The sequence below is a fragment of the Typha angustifolia genome, chromosome 11 (genome assembly GCF_048772165.1).
Source record: "Typha angustifolia cultivar Huaian chromosome 11, ASM4877216v1, whole genome shotgun sequence".
Classification (NCBI taxonomy): Eukaryota; Viridiplantae; Streptophyta; class Magnoliopsida; order Poales; family Typhaceae; genus Typha; species Typha angustifolia.
This window is the reverse complement of record NC_133249.1, coordinates 10,761,786-10,779,332: the sequence shown is the minus strand read 5'-3', so window position 1 is coordinate 10,779,332 and position 17,547 is coordinate 10,761,786. Positions and strand designations below refer to the sequence as shown.

The 17,547-nt window shown below is 34.7% G+C and overlaps 1 protein-coding gene across 1 annotated transcript; it reads left to right on the top strand.

The window, feature by feature from the left end:
• The first annotated feature begins 1,896 nt into the window (after positions 1–1,896).
• LOC140770687 (uncharacterized) lies at positions 1,897–13,410 on the top strand. Its single transcript, XM_073111938.1, has 4 exons — positions 1,897–2,046; positions 6,547–6,721; positions 10,552–10,625; positions 13,013–13,410. Exons 2-4 carry the CDS (start codon positions 6,619–6,621, stop codon positions 13,058–13,060), a joined length of 225 nt encoding a protein of 74 aa, XP_072968039.1. The 5' UTR covers positions 1,897–2,046; positions 6,547–6,618; the 3' UTR covers positions 13,061–13,410.
• The last annotated feature ends 4,137 nt before the right edge of the window (positions 13,411–17,547 follow it).

Sequence of the window (17,547 nt, the reverse complement as noted above, 5' to 3'; positions counted from 1 at the left end):
ATGCGACTTACAGAAAACTTATTTTCTTAGAAATTAAACATTAAAACAAGATACAAAGACACCCTTAAAGTGTATTCGTGCTCGAGACGACATTGGTAAAATTCGAATCGTATCAATCTACGGTTATGATCCACTCCTATAAAGATAAAGACAATCTAACGGCTAATGTAAAAAGATAAGAGCGAAAATAATAACTGGCTAAACTTAGATTTCTCTCAATAATCAATGATAATTATCAACACATGTCTACCCGTATTTATAGGAGTGAAATCCCTAGCAGATTGGATCCACATATGGATTATCCGATTTATTTGAAATTCAAAGCAATAAGATAAAGCTAACTAACTAACTAACTTGACTCGACTTAACCCATGTGCTCGGATCATAACACATAGGGGTGACAAATCTTAACTAAACCCAATAACCTGACTCTTAATCGGGTTTGGGTTTAGTATAATCATGTTCGGGTCATAAACGTGTTAACCCGTCTAACTCGTTTAATAATCGAGTTGTGTTTAGGTTTATATAGGTGACTCGTTTTGACCCGTTTAACCCGTTTAAGTATATGGGTTGGGTTGGGTCGGGTTAACCCGCCAAACCGCTAACCCGCTAACCCATATATATATAAGGTAAAGTCTAAAACCTAAATCACCCTCTCATTCTCTCCACTCTCCACTCTCCACTCTCCAACCGCAGCTGCCTCATCTCACCAAAAGGGGAAAAACATTTCGCCGCGCCTCCTCTCTCTCCTCTCTCTCTCTCTCTGACCGCCATCTACCGCCTGCTGCAAGCTGCCCTTTCCTTTGGAGCACTCGTTGCGGCCCTATGAGCTCGGCGAAGACGGATACGAGATCGCTGCCGTGACTGAGGTAGATGTAGTGGTCACGGTAGGCGGTGATGATGGCGTCAGATTTAGTGATAGCGGCCTCCGTGCCGACTTCAACGGCCTCCTGGCCACAGACCTTGTATAGGGGGTTGGCGGCGATCTCCATGCGACGCATGGTGGAGATGGTTTGGAAGAAGAGGAGCTCAGAGGAGGTCGTGTCGACGGAGCGGGAGGGGGGATTGATCCGATTGCTGGTGAAAGGGATGCTTGTCTTGGTTGTTAGGGTTTCGTCGCTTGAGGCGGAGGAGAAGCCACGAGGAGTGACAGAGAGGAAGCGGATGGAGGAGGTGGAAGAAGGAGAGAGGCGACGGAGAAACGCCATGGCTGTAGTCTCTTGAAAAATGGGAAGGCGGAGGAGGAAGAAGAGCAAGTATTTTATTATTATTATTATTTTTGAAATTTAGGAAGAAGAGCCAGCAAAGGAAATGGATTAATACTTCGGTGGGACATGTGACACATGTTTGGCATGAGGAGATGAACATATATGGATTAGGATTGTAATTTTAATTATGTATGAGTTTTGAGTGGTAATAAGCTATTTTGTATGTATAATACACTATAAATCATAAAATATTGAATTTTATATAAGATTTATATTAAATGGGTTAAACGGGTCGTGTTAACGTGTTGGGTTAACACGACCTGTTTAAATATACGAGTTAGACTGGTCGTGTTAGCATGTTGTGTTAACCCGACCTATTTATTAAACGGGTTAGGCGGGTCGGATGGTGTTACCTGTTTATTAATCGGGTCGTGTTCGTGTTTACTAAATGCAACCTATTTACTAATCGGTTGTATTCGTGTCAAGATAAAGTTGACCCGATCCGAATTTGACCCGACCCGAACCCGCTTAGTCCGACCCGATTGCCACCCATAGTAACACATATCATGTTAGTGTACTTTAGGCTAGGGTGGATCGATAAAAAAATAGTGAAATTAGGAGAATTTATAATGAAAACTATAAAATATGGAGAAAGTAAAATTGAAATACACACACATATATATATTTCTTCACATATGACATACCTGTCCCCCCATCGCCTTTCTATTCTCCTCTCTTGTTATTGTCTCTCTACTAATCTCTCTCTCGAGTGGTCGCCGATTCCGCCCACCTCTGACCACCGCCGGGTAAATTCTACCAGTTCTCACAACCTCTCCCGGTAAGCTATCTCTCTCCACCTCTCTCTCATTCCGGCTCGGTAGGTTGTGGAGCCGATCTGCAGGCGAGAGGCCCGCCGCTGACTGGCCAGCAACGGCCGGACCGCTCCCCCGTGGCCTATTTCCTCCTCCTCTTTCTCATTTCTCTCTCTTTTCAGTTCTTATTCTTTCTTCCTCCCGGCCGTCGCGTAACCGCAACATCGCGCGGCCGTGGCCGCCGGCGACACCACCTAATTCCCCCTGCCTTCCTCTTTCCTTTCTTGTTTCTTCTTCCTTCCGTCTCCTTGCTTTCTGCTAGCTGTGCTCGGAATAGTGCTGGGCTTGGTGTTGGAATTAATTATAAATTCGAAATTAATAAACCTATTTGATGTGGTCCATATAAAATCTATAAAATCTAAATTTGATAAGGATTCATTAGATAGTCATTATTGGATAAGAGTAATTGGGTCAGATTCATAATCTAACTCTACTTCGATGGATGGTAGAGATAAAGATATAAACATGGAATATTGAGTCCTCTCCCTCCCCATAAATAAATGACAGATTTCCATCTATCTCGCATACGACGATTTGTAGGGCAAGAGAGAGAAATATGAAATTTTTTTATGTTTTGCTGAGGAAACAGAGATGGCTTTCTGCATTCAAAGGTTAATTAACGATGGACCAAGAAATGCTTTTTTGATTGCATATTTATTAGGCAGAACATGTGATAATCACGTTGAATCAAGATTCTGCGATTCAGAATTCTAAAGCATGTTTTGGTTATTTGTTAAGTTCTATAAATAATTGAATTTATACTTGGCTTAGTGCTGTAGCAGAATCAGTGGTGTGTCGAGCCCAACATTATAGCTGATGTATTTCTTTTCCTTTTTCTTTTTCTTATTCATTTTATTTTCTTTAGCTAATGTGAATTATATTATGAATTGTAAATGTTTTCAATAATATTTTGTGCAAGGTAGGACTATTACAATGACTGATTTATGCATAACCATAAGAATTTGTATATAAATATACTTACTAATGCAGACTTTTTACATAAGAGTAATAATCACAGAATGATTAAATTATACTTAGATTCTTATATACTTATTTTCTTATTTATACTTAATATGTATTTTTCTATTATACGTTTTATACAAAAAGAGAATAGCTATTATATATCTAATCTAGAATTACCAATTAATATTAGCATTATGGGAATTATATATCGAAATATAAATTTAATTATTAAACAAGAATAATATGAGTAATTATGAATTCAATGAACTCTTATATTGTATCCAAAATTCCAAATTGATTTAGGTAGATAAAAGACTAACTTTATATTACATAAATGATTTCAAATTCTAAACCCCCTTATTCAAGACTCTGCAAACCTCGCCAGTGAGGTAGTGACGTTCGTTTGACGTGAAGAATAGTTATTAAGTATTCTATAATTACACAGTGAGTAGTTTTGTCTCTTAACACATTTCTCAAATGTGCTTCTTGTTTGGACATTCAGCATGATTGTACAATTGTAATAGAGGTAATTAGGCTGAGCATATTATTCATACCTTATTTGTTAAAGTGATCTTGAGCATGAGTATGCATTTAAGATAAAGAGGATTTGAGAATGCATGACATCATATTCTCTTTGACTATTCTATCAATTAAATTTGTGATATACATAACCTGTTAAAGTACTAGATAATTGATAATCTACTCATTTTGAAGAAAAAAAATTATAATATCACATCACTATGATGGTTGATATAAAAGCATAGGGTATTCGAGTAGGTGCTAGGGTTAAGGGTGTCTATTGCATTATTTATGATCGCTGATATCTGATATCTCGTGATCCAAATCCGAGGTCAATTGTGCTTGATATGCACAAACAATTAGACATGTGCCATTATTTAGAGCATGAGTATGACAAGTTTTCCCTATGTGATTTCTGTTAGTTAGAGTATTATGGTACGCTGGTCTGAATTGATGATTGTCATACTCGTATGTATGATAGAATATGATTATGATTGACATATTTTTGTGTATGACAGAATGTGATTTAACCTTCGGGCATAATTGTAAGATCGAGTACTGAGTCTAGACTGTGCATGTTGTCTAATGTGGTTTTGACATGAAAACGTTGACATCAAATCAGATTATGCAAATGAACAATAATCTTATTATATGTTACTCTCATTAGATCGTTGGATGGTAGACATATACATTTGTTGATGTATTAAAATTATAATTCTGGCATACATGATCATCTAGTGGTCGTCATGTATCATCTATTATCTCACCTAATAATTTTCATATCATGATTGTATCATAATTGTTTTATATATTATTTATGGTGCATTTACATATTCATTCACAAGATGATATTTCTCCTTTCTAATTATACTATCTAATATATGATTTACTCTGGGCTTAGCATCCCTGATTTGGTAAGCTCTATTCATTGAGTCCTTTGGCTCATAACTCCTTTTCTTTATAACCTCTTAGATGCAGAATTATTAACAACCAAACATTGAGTAGTACTCTCCAGTAGAGATAAGAGGTGATATGGTATATATTTGTTCAGTATATGATATTAGAGTTGGCAATAGCAAGTTATATTTTTATGTCTCTTGTAGGATATAGAGATGGTCATATATATTAACAAGTGTTGTTAATTATGAAGAATATGTATATAAATCTTTTGTAGAAATTGAGAGATATTTATATGCACACATATTGTTTGATAAAATATAGAATTAGCAATCGAGTTGAGATATACTATTTTATGCTAAAAGATGCAGCCAACTATTTTTGTCAACAAAATTTCCTTAATAGATATTAGGGGAAGATACGAGAGACATGAGAAGAGAGAGTACTTTATTTGTAGTTGGATAATTAATATGTTTTCTCAATAAGATATGTGATTGCTTTATATTATGAAAGAGATGCTAGTTAATATGATGAATGATTGTGTACTGAAAAATAGAAAAGAATTTTAGGATGATTGATATAGTAAATTATTTTTGCAAGATACTTATGTTTGTAGTTTATCAAAGCCTTGATTGTGTTGGAGAATGGACGAGTTAACAGAATTGTGTTTATCCAATAATATTTCTAGAAAAATAGCTTTTCCTTTGAATACCTAACTAGATGAGCTCAATAGAGGATAATGAATATGCTGAAGTGAATGACATGGATGAGGATACTGGATTATGAGTGATTTCAATAGTAGGGACGAAATATAGTTTATATGTAAACCTGGTTAATGACATGAATGGTTATTTAGTTTGGAAGTTATCTATTTCGTCGATAAGATCATATGGAGATGATAACAGAGAGATAAATTTTGGATGGGGTCGTGGTTGACTAAATTGATATCATTATGATACGGTGATATTCAATTGACTACCAATTTTATAATGATCGATTTAGGAGATAAGTGTTCAAAGTATGTTTATTGTGAATCTTGGTGGTGTTAGATCTTATTTAAGAGTATGAAGACTCATTTTCTTTTTGCAAACATTACGCATTACAAATGATGTTGCAGAATAATTTCAACAATATGATAGGGTACTTATTAATTATATATATATATATATATATATATATATATATATATTTGGAAGATGGTGTGGAATATTAAATCAAAACTTTTGATGAATTGGCAGATTTAGGTGATATAAAGATTAACTTCATTAGTGAAATGTCAATTATGGCAGCCTATGCTAGGGGATAATAGAGTAGTGCAATCTATAGGCATTCTCCATCCCCATTCGCCCCACCATTTCTGCCACTATGATAACTGCAGCCGAGGTAGTCGTCAACTTTTTAGTTTTAATTTTTTTTTTTCTTTCTGTTTTCCTCTGTTCTGTGTCGGTTATTGTGGTGGTGTGTAGGTTTTCTCGCTGCCTATCACCGTTTGTTGCCGCTTCTACCTCGCTGTTGTGGCTGTGGGTATTAGCCCCTTTTGTTTTTTGGTGTGCCTTTGTATTTTCCTTTATTTTTCTATTTATTTGGTTGATTTCTGTTGGTTGGGGAATCTTCTCTTGCCTTTTGGAAATTCACAGGACTGTGCAGCTTCAACTACCGGATTGCCTTTTGTATTAGGTCCTTCATGTCTGTCCATCTGCTAGGGCTGTGCTTTGATGTATTTTGTTTTATGCTCTAGAGCTTTGATATCTTGTATTCCTTTCTTGTGACGCTTACTGTTGAACCAATCTAGTTGCTTTATTTGTGTCTTAACATTGATGACATAGTTTTGCTCTCATATGCTCTCAAAATGGGTCTCTTGGCTCGTAGGATGTTTGTACGAAAATGATATCTATGTCAAAAAATCGTTTTTAAGATGAGGCTACAAACGGTACATTTTGCACCAAACAAAACCAGATCTATTTCTAAAAATAGTTTAAATCCTCACCTATTCCTGCAATAAGGTTGGAAAAAAGAATTATTTTGCAAAATGAAAGTCATTTTGGGCTATGGCTACTTTGGATTACTGAATTTTCATTTCCTTTCAGAGAATTGCTCTGCTCCCTTGTGCAAAACGACTATTTATTGAAGCTTGTGTTGGAATAAAAAGCCAATAAACCATGGCGTCGCAATCTTCTTCTCCTGCCTTCTCTCCACCATATCCAAGGGCTGCCAGAATCGCAGATTCCCCTTGCTTCCCACAGTATACTGCTTCTCTCAAGTGTGAGATTTCTACTTCCTTCTCCTTCCACCCATCTCAACTACCTTCCATGCACATATGTTGTCATATCTCTTCTTTCACGAGATGCTCTTCTTTTCCAAATTGTCATTCTTACCGCAATGAATCTTTTGTTTTTATTTTTTATTTTTTTTATGCTTGTCTGAGGTGGATTGGATGCACTTTATATGATTATTGCTTAGGAAGATGTGAAGATCATATACAGAATTAGCCCTTAATTGCAGATCATCTTATTCTAAATTTTGTTCTGAATTGTTCATGGTGGTTTGTTTTCTGCTGAATTATGATGGATAATTGGGTGAATCTAACTTGTATCATACTAAAGACTTATTTTATTTATATGATGTCTTAGGATAGGGGAGTAACGATATATTAGCAATATATCTGTTGGTGAGAATTTAATAAATGGTAGTGTTGTTAACAATTTGTTTCTACAAGAATAAAAAATTACTGCTTGATTTTGCTTTAACTTAGTCCTTATGCTTCAGTTCAGAAGGGAAATCTTCTTAAATTGGTAAAAACTTTTTTCTGTCTATACAACTTGAGAAAATAATATCATGTTTTGCATTAATCAAGGAATAATTTTCAGACAACTCTGATTGACAAAGCATGTGCCTACGGGTTTTTGCCATGTTATTGTCAATGCTAGAAATTGATAACCTTATAAATTTTAATTGAATAGGACAAATTAAAAGTGGAAGGTAAAGAGAAATTAGCTGATCTGAAAGAGATTGGAATCTGCATACTTGATTCTTCTTTTGATCCATCTAAAGTTGATATTTGCATGTATACCCCCTTAAAACACACATTTTTGTATCTATACATTTTAAAATCTTTATTTTTTGACTGGACACCCCTTGCAATTAACCTTTCTGAAAAGTAATTGGTAGGGTATCTGTGCAAAAAACATAAGTTTTGAGGGGTATATATGCAAACATCAACTAGAGGGGCATACAAGTAAATATCAGATTTTTTAAGGGTATACATGCAAAAAAACCTTTTTTTCACTACTGTTCTTTTTCAAAGAAAATTCTTACCCTGTTTGAAAATGAAACACAAAGCTACCTCATAGCAAACTCTTTCAGGAATAGCTATTCATATTTTGTTACAAAATTGCTCAATGCTATACAAAGCTGGACAAAGCATACTTCTTCCAAAAGATAACACATTTAGCACCAAAAACTAATCACCGAAATATAATGATTTCCAATTCTTTCCTTAATTATTCCTGCTTTCTTCTGCATTTAACATGACCAAATATGCTGGGTTCTCTCCTGGAAACAACATCTATACCTATTCTTCTCTCATTTTCCAATTAAATATATAGGAAGGGTTTAATGTTTCCTTTATAATTATGAATTTTCTTTTTACCTCTCTAAGAAGAAAGGCATATATCCTGACACCTCTTTGATTTACTTCCGAACTCTTTTTCTTCTCCGTGCAGTCCATAAAAATAAAATGTAAGTGTATCTTCTGTTGGTACTGAAAGCCACACTCATCCAATTCTGAACTTTCTTGATTACCTTCCAATTAGTGAATAGATCCGTACATTTTTTTCATTTCTGTCATGGGAAACACATTTTTCACTTCCTGTTGTGAGGATATCAATCTGACAAACCAATCATGTATAAGCTCACCTTTGAGGGTACTTCTAACTTCCAAGTTAATGGATAGAATGATATCAATCTCCGTGTTGCTCTGAAATTATACCAAGTCTTGGCAAATATAGGCACTATCAGTTGCCAGCCTCGAATCATTTGATCTTTGTTTGGTTATACTTTAATGTCTATAGGATTCAATAAGGCAACATATTACTTACCTTGCTTTTCACTTTTCATAGTTCGCTCAACATTCTTCCACTTATGATTTGCCATTAATTTCCATTCTACATCTTCGTTCCATGCAACAAAGAACAGATTCAGAAACATAGTTCTTATTTATGTTCATCTACATTTCCAAACTACATTGCTCTCCATTTCTTTTATGAGAATGTATTCTGCAGTAAACCTCCGAATGACTGAAAATTTTCCTCACCACTCTTCATTTCTATGTTGAATGTTTTTTGGTTCATATTATATCTTTTTACATGGCTTAAAAGAATCCCATTGAATTCTTCTATAGTATATGTGTTATTATTATTCAGATTTCTAACTGATAAGTCCTTAACTCACTTTGGGGGACTCATGGGTCCCCACTCTCCACCTGCTCTTGGCTAACAATACCATGTTCATTCAATCAAATCCGTAATATCTAGACTTCCATACTCTTGCTTTTTGTAGCTCCCTAGACGCACTCTAATTTTGTTGTAAAACATATTAGTATTGTATTATGTAACATTTTGTGAAAAGTATCTATTTATTATTTAGTGAAATTATGCATTATAATTCTTTTGTCATCAATTTATGGACATTAATTATTGTCTGATCATTAGTTTTACCATGTAAGCTCTTGGGGTTCAATATGTGGTTCACCAAATTGGATGGTACACTAAACCAACGATGGCTGTGCCAGTGGCAAGTGCCGTAGGCACGCATTTATAATATTTTTAATAAACTTTTAAAAATATTTAGAGATGTTTTTGGATTTTTGGTATGTCAATTTTTGGTTTTTGGTTTAAATATATGTATTAAAACTTACATTATAGTGCTTTATCTTTAGATTATTTTTGTAAATAACCTACTTTATTAAAGATAAAACAATAGTTAAATATAAATATTATTCAACATATAATGTGATTAAATACATTCATTAAAACTAATATTAACGATTAAACACTCTATAATATAATTAAATACTTTATAATAAAATTGAACACATAATATTAATTGATAATAGTTTAATAATTAAAACTAATATCTAGTTGAATATAGAATAACGAGGAGGATCAAAGACTTTATTTGTCAACACAAGAATGTTGTCGATATTCTTCAAAACTCATCCACTGATAGTATTGCTTGTTGTAACATCTCACATAGTCTTCATACAAATAAGAATTTTATAATTCTCTTATAATATGAAATGGATATTGAATATGCACGGAAACAACAAGCACAAGTACGGGCACAAGTATACCATAAGCATATGCATATTATAAATATAAAGTATAATAAAGGTGTTATGGTTCTGGTGGGTATGATATATATGATGGTAATGATTAACTTATCATCCTGTGGGTGCACCTATTCTAATGTCTTGCTATCTACAGATTTAAGTCTTCTATAAAAATAATGCCTTTAAAAATGTTGTGTAATAAGGATGCATGTCTCATTTCCATCATCACCGTCACCAAACTGAGTATCGTCATTATCATTATCACCATCACCATCACCATCATCATCATCATCATCATCATCATCATCATCATCATCATCTATTATCATCATTATCATCTCTAGTCTTATCATCATTAATTTTATCTAAACCTTCTAAATGGTTAATCAGTTGATTTAATAATGATTGATGAAAATAAAAAAAATAAAAAAAGGACTCCACATGGCACAATGATTGACACGCTGCCATGCCGGTCCAGCATGGGTTGGCACGGCATGCGTGCCGGTCAGCACGGCTTGGTGCCATTACTGGCACGGCCATCCATGCACTAAACCTTGACAAAATGTGGGGGTCTGGAAATTCTGGATGATACTGACATTACCAGATTAGCTTGGTGGTTGTAAGTGTATTGCAAATGCTTTTGGAGATGATCAAATTTGCTTTTTAACAAGAAACTTAGTTGTTATGTCTTTCTTATAAATACTTGTTCTTATTCTTTTGCTAAAATTTGTATAAATGACTTTTTGAGGAATTCTTTTTTTAGGTCTAGAAGCTAATCAGGACAAGAACAAATGTCAACAGAAATTTGATGACTACAAAGAATGCAAAAAGAAAGAGGTTTGTCATTCCTTCTTTCTTTTGTGAAACAGAAACACTTCATTATTTTTGGTGATGCATCAAGTACGTGCTTTTCGTCTAGTTATAAGAATGGCTTACTCCTTTGCTGCTTCTTTCTTGTCAACTTATTTGGATCTTTTAAACATCACTGAGTGTTTTAATGGTGCTTTCTATATGAATTAATGTTTACAATGATAGAGATTATGTATAAGGAAAATTTACTTTCTTATTGTACTCTCTCCAAAAATGATATATACCTTTGTTACTATTGTAAAATACTAATTGATTAGGCTATCTACATGTAATAATAAAATATAAATCCCTTTTAAAATGTCTTCTACTTTTGAGTATGTACACAAAATTGTGGTTTTGACACTTTTATCCATTAATTGAAATGACTTAGCCTTGCCAATCCTGCCTTTCTTTGTGATTTCTTTCTTTTTTTTCCCATGGAATGATCTTGATTGCAACATCTTTAGCAAGAGATATAGGTTTATTGTTCTCTTTCCATTAGCTTGTTAAGATCTTTGCCCTCTTCAATGTGAGAATTCTTGAGTAAACTAGACCTCCCAAATTATTATTTTATGTGTCTAGTACACTTCAAAAGTTAAATACGAGATCAGGTATGTTGAAAACTATTTACTCAGTCAGCAACTTATATTTGAAAATTTAAAATTCTATATAAATCACTGACCCGGTCACTGACTAGATCAGCAATTTACAAACATATCTAGCATCATATTTAACTTTTGAAATAAATTTGATGTGTAAAAAAAATTTAGAGGCAGACTTCTAATAGTAAAAAACTCTTCAATGTGGTCCTTCTATCCTATCTTTTTGTTCCAACAAGAAATCACTCTCTTTTTTATCAAGCTATTCAGAAGTGACCTATTGTTCCTAGGATATTAATAATTGGGGAAAATTTTATTTCGCTCCCTCCTTTTTGCCTTATTTCTATTTCGACCCCTTCTTTTTATGCCTGCCTAAATCGACCCCTGCTTTTTATATTTATCTACTAAACCCTCTGCCGTTAACTATCTTTATGGAGATTAACTGGACTTCAGGTTAAACTAACCCACAATGCTCAAATTATTAGTATACTCTTGGATATTTATATCCATACCTGTTAGTAAACCCAACCCATTTACATTTAGTAAAACCCCATCTTTCCCCAATCTCTCATCTGAAAATCCTATCTTTCTCATCCAAAACCCCATTTCTCCAATCTCTCTTCTAATCTCTCTTTCCCGATCTCTCTTCACTGATCTCTCTTCCCTAATCTCTCTCTCTTCTAATCTTAAGATTTATCTAGGCATTTTTGAAGAGAAAGCTCTCTTCCCCAATCTCTCTTCCCCAACTCATTAGAATAGAAATAACCTTTTTCTTGCCCTAGAGAGAGACCAACGGTAGAGATGATATTTTTCTAGAGATGATCTTCTTCTTTGCCCCAAAGAGAGACCCATGGAGACCCAGTGAAAAATTAGGGATGACCCACGATAGATATTAGTAAATTATGATGGGCAGTTTTGGTATTTGAGAAGTTATGTCTTAAAAACCAATTAAAAATGGCATTCCGTCATGTTCCGTCGAGTTAAAACTAACCTAAGGTCTTTTTTAAAGACTTATTATAAAAAACAGGGGTTGATTTAGGCAGGCATAGAAAGGAGGGATCGAAATGGAAATAAATAAAAAAAGAGGGAGCAAAATAAAATTATCCCTAATAATTGCTATTCAGAGTTCTCCACATGAAGATTTAACTTTTGATGGGCAGGATGTTAATTTTGAAAAAGTAACACAAGGGTTCCTTCCAATAGATCTCGAAGTCTTTTCACAAAGATTTATCTTTGATAGATGTTGATTTACCCTCTTCTGTATATCATACTGGAAAGAAATAACCTAAAAAAAATGGCATTTGCATTTCACGTTGTTAATTCTCCTGGTCCAAATGTTTGCTGATTTACAAGTAAAATAAGATGTCTTTAATAGGTCATGGGTTCAAGCTTTAAAATAGTTCCCTCAGAAATAAAGGTAAGGCTGCACATATATTCTCTCCATAGACCTCACATCGGCAGGAGCCCTGTACACTAGGATGATCTTGTAACAAACTAACTCAGCTGGCTCTATCATGTTCATGTCAGTTCTGGAGCTTTTCTATTACCCTTTCCTGGTTTGCTTATGCTATCAGCAAAGAATGTACCGAGAAAAAGAAAAGGAAAGGAAAATAATTGTGTAACACCAGGAGCATTATATGTGGTTCTTAGAAAATCCCCATTATAGTACTTTTTAATTTTCCAGTATCGTTTTCATTTCAACTTGAGAAATATGCTTTTGTTTCATACTTTATTAATGTTATCCGCCTAACATTAACCTTTTGATTCTAATGGCAGAGGGAAGCACGTTTGGAACGCAATCGCAACCGATCTTTTTTCCAATGAATCCAGTGTGTTACAGTTGACTTCTCATTTTGTATTGAGACGGATCAACATATGCTGGTAGTTTGTGAACATGTTGATACTCAAACCAATAACGCCGGTTTCTTTGTCTGCTGCCCAGACCTTTGAATAAGAGAAAACAAAGTGTATTCATTTCCAACTTTGATTTTTTTTGAATCTATCATATTATAGGACTAATTTATTCAACTAGTTCGATAGAAAATAACAAGGAATGTGTCTAGTTGTCTTTTATGTACCTTAGTTTGCTGAAAAGAAATACTTGTCGGCAGTTGACATTGATGTAAGAATTTTGAATACGAATAAAAAGGATAATAGAGTAGATATGACTAGAAGTGATCCGTTTGAGGGGTTGAGTATTAGCCGGAGCTGACAAAAAATGAAGAGCTAAAACTTGTAATTAAGTCATTCTTTTCTAAGTGAAATTGATTTACTAGTTTATAACGTGAGCTGAAGTTGGAACAAGCTAAGCATGATCTAGTTCACTATTGTAAAGTTCTATGTAGCGTGATTAATTTTAAATTTAAAATTCCGTGGCATTAAGTTAAAAAAAAAAATAGTAACCCATCTTGGCTGTCGTTAGAAAATTATTTATCCACAAATAGTCCAACCTTTAAACCTAACATTAGAATGGGTTTATTTTGTAGACATTAGCTGTTCCAATCGAAAAATGCTGATAAGGTTAATGTTTTATATAAGTGGTGAGTTGAAGTGTTTAATATTTTACTTTAAATATAAAGGCTTGTCTGATTAAGAGGGAATAAGGCACTTATTCCGGAATAAACATGTCAAACATGAAACTATATGCTCTGATCTATGATTAAGAGGGAATAAGGCACTTATTCCTATTAAGCACAAATAGAAATGAGAAGATTATTCTTTAATTTATATTTATCTGGTAATTAAATAAATTAGAAGTAAAATAGAGAGATTTATCATATTATAATTGAATAAACTAGAGAAAAATTATTAGATTTAGATTTGACTAAGATTAATACTAGTATAAGCTATTCTAATATTTAGCTCAATACTAATATAAAGACCAATAATTATATTTAATATGACATAAAGTTGATATTAAAGTATTGAAGAATAATAAAATTCTATTAAGAATTGATGATGTTTTAAATCAAATGACGAAAATACTTTTGAGTATACGTTAAAGTAGTAGTAGTAATAAATAATATTTTTATAAAATATTAATATTTTTATTATAAATACGAGTTTAAATTACTCTATATATTTACATTAAGAACAAGTATGGACTATGAATTCTGGGTGAATTGATCTGATCTCGTATAAATTTAGGTCGGATTAAAATATGAATTGATCTGATTCTGTATCTAAATTTTGTTGGATAAGGTCGTGTTGATATTCGAATTTGAATCCATGTCCGAAATAGTCTATTTGGATGAGGATATTGATTGAAGATAATATCCAAATCAATATCTAAGAAGGGCCAACCATAGGTATATTTATATTTGCTTACAGGTTAGCAAAATATCATGTTTGTTATGTTTCCCCAAAAACAGGTGACTCAATAAGCAATTCATATCTTTACATGTCTCCAAGTAGGAGTGCCGAAGAGTTACTCATATTACCGATGACTTACATATCTTGAAGCAGTCATCTAGGAGATAATGGCTCTACTTATTATGCAGCAATCAAGATTAAAAATGACCTACCCGATTAAATACATTTAAAACTAATATATTTAGTTACATTATTTTTTGGTTAAGTTACGAAGACACATCCTAAATCAACAATAGTGTAATATCACGCTAATTCTCTGAATGAAAAAAAGAGATCTGACGCTAAACCCGTCCCTTCTAAACTAGTGGAAATTAAAATCGTGTAGATAAGTAGTTGTAAAGCTGTCAGGCAAACTGTCCTCTGTACTCGTCTTTACGTGGTATTGACTTACAAATTAACTTGGTTATTTAACCAATAAATGCTATATTCCAAAACACCACTTCTTCCCTTCCTCTCCCCTCTCCACCACCAAACAATGAGAACCTCCCCCTCCTTCTCTACTTCCACGATGATTGCTTCATCTGTGTTGGCACCGCACGCCCCCTACCACCTTGCTTGCGCCTGCCTCGCCACCTCCCTCCCTGCTTGCCTTCGTCGTCTCCCTCACCCCTAAGCACTGCCTCCCTACAGCCTTTATCGTCGCTATTGAAGCCTTCCTTTACGCCCTCTCCTCTCTTGACTTGTTGCTCGCTCCTCCAACTGTCAGGATCAGAACCCTGACAACAGCGGAAGAGATTCTAATTGCCCGAATCCCTCTGGATTATATAGCAATTAGCCTAGAACAATATGGATTAACCTCTTTCTTAGTTGAAAACGGGAGCTATTTCATTGAAGGGTGGAAAAATTTCAGATGAGATACTTACAAGGGATTTAAGGATTCTAATTATATACTTAGATCCCCTTTCTCTCTCCTCCTAATTGCTTAAAATCTGGATGCTCCCTACCCTTTAACTAACAACACGTGTGTAGCACGTGGTAACTAAGGGCGTCTCAGTAAGGATGCCACTGATATGGGGTTAAAAAGTAAAAATATGGTTCATGTATCAATGATATAGGACTTATTTGCAAAATAGCCAGTCTTCTTCTCCAATCGCTCGCGTGTGCTCTGCTCTGGGTCATTATAGTCGCCCGCCCTTAATAGCCTTGTCCTCAAGGGTCTAAGGAGGGAAATTGGCTGACAATGGCGTGGTAATCCTCCTCAGGCCTCGCATTTCTCTACTGCACCAAAATCTGAGAGACAGCCCTGTTCCCACGTTTGACCAAGATTTTGTCTGGAAGGAGTGACTCCCTCTCCATCAGTCAACGATAGTGTCGAGCTTGATTTTTCCTACACCTAGGTGAGGTTTAAGGGTGGATCTTAGAATCCAATGATAGAAGGAGGCAGTAAGCTGCAACCCCAATTGCCACCACAATCTAATACGACCCATAGAATTTCGCTGATAACTTGAAATTCTGTCTAATCTACACTGACGATTATTTATTTGGTTGTAGTGGATTCTAATATTTAAAGATATACCTAAAAATTTAATTTAATTTAATTTAATTTAATTTAAATTCTAAAATATAAGGGATAACATGAAATTCCTCATTATATAAAATATATATTTCTATTTATTTATTTTATTTATTTAATTTTTAAAATTCGGGTTGTTACATATCCTCTAGAGTATGAAGGGAGATGCTTAGATCTGAGGTTGTGGTTATCCTTAATTTTTGGAATAGTAATTTCAGCATTGATCTCATCATTCAGTGCTTCTTCCTCCACGTTGATCATGTACTGCTGCCGTGACCCTTCCTTTAAATCTCATAATAATTATAACACAACCCTTTATCTCTTTTGGCTTTCATCTCTGCATGAGATAACTGGTTAATAGGAGGGAGTGAGGCTACTGTAGAATTAACTCTCGGTTGCACTCTGGAAAATAAATTTGCTGAAAAAGAGATGTTGCTGGAACCTTTTGAGCTAAAAATTGCTCACCGACGGACCAAAAGGTGGTGCATGAGATTTAGTATATGTGGGGCCCCAAGTTGGCATTCTTTTGGCTTTGTTTGTTGAATCCACTAAGTTTACCTGTATTTTGGCTATAAAAAACAGTATGCTAAAATGTTTGAGGGTAGAACATGCATATCATACGTTTGATATCCTCTCTTAACCTGCTAATAAAACTCTAGATGGAATTTTTCCTCCATAAAGAATTTGTTCTTGACTAGCATCACCGCTTTGAGCTCTTCGAAGCGCTCTTGATACGTGGTTATTATCATCTCTTGCTTCAGCTTTTTAAACTCACCAATAATGTTGTCATAGTCGTCAAACCGCATGCACAAATCTTCTTCAAACTCTTCTCATGTTATGTGATCCTTGGCTTCCTTGTAATCTTGAAACCTAGCTTTTGCTTTGCCTAGTAAAAACAAACATGTGTAATGCACCTTGTGTTCTTCGGGTATAGCAGTGAATAGAAAGAAACAACGATAGCGCCTACAATATGCTCTAGGGTTACCGCTATAAAATTGGGGCAACTCCACCTTGGGCATTTAGATAGTAGCTCCCGCGTCATTTTGCCACCAATCTGGGCGAGGCCATGCCTTCAGATCTAGTATTCTCTCTCTCAGTTGTGACGATCCTCCTTGAGTCTTTTTGGCTATGGAAGCTTGGAACTAGTGTGAATCTTCCGCCTCGACCGGCCTAGAACTGATGGCTAATTTTAGGAAAATAGCTTCAATTTTGAGCAAACATGGGCCTAGGACGGATCTGAAGCTAACTCGCCAACTCTTGACTCTCTTGCTCGTTATTGTGTGAGAGCTCTGCCAAGGTCGCTAACTGAGTCACTTCATTGATGGCTACCCTTGCCTTGCTCTCCACGTCCCCGGAAGTTGATCATGACTGCTGTAATACCAATTGTTAGTATCGGAATCCTAACGGTAGTGCAAGAGACTCTAAT

Bases quoted from the DNA above. Each gene is read 5' to 3' on its own strand.
- LOC140770687 (XM_073111938.1), top strand. From the start codon at position 6,619: ATGGCGTCGCAATCTTCTTCTCCTGCCTTCTCTCCACCATATCCAAGG. The intron at 6,722-10,551 runs GTGAGATTTCTA...TTCTTTTTTTAG, and splicing joins GTATACTGCTTCTCTCAAGT to GTCTAGAAGCTAATCAGGAC. The intron at 10,626-13,012 runs GTTTGTCATTCC...TTCTAATGGCAG, and splicing joins AAGAATGCAAAAAGAAAGAG to AGGGAAGCACGTTTGGAACG.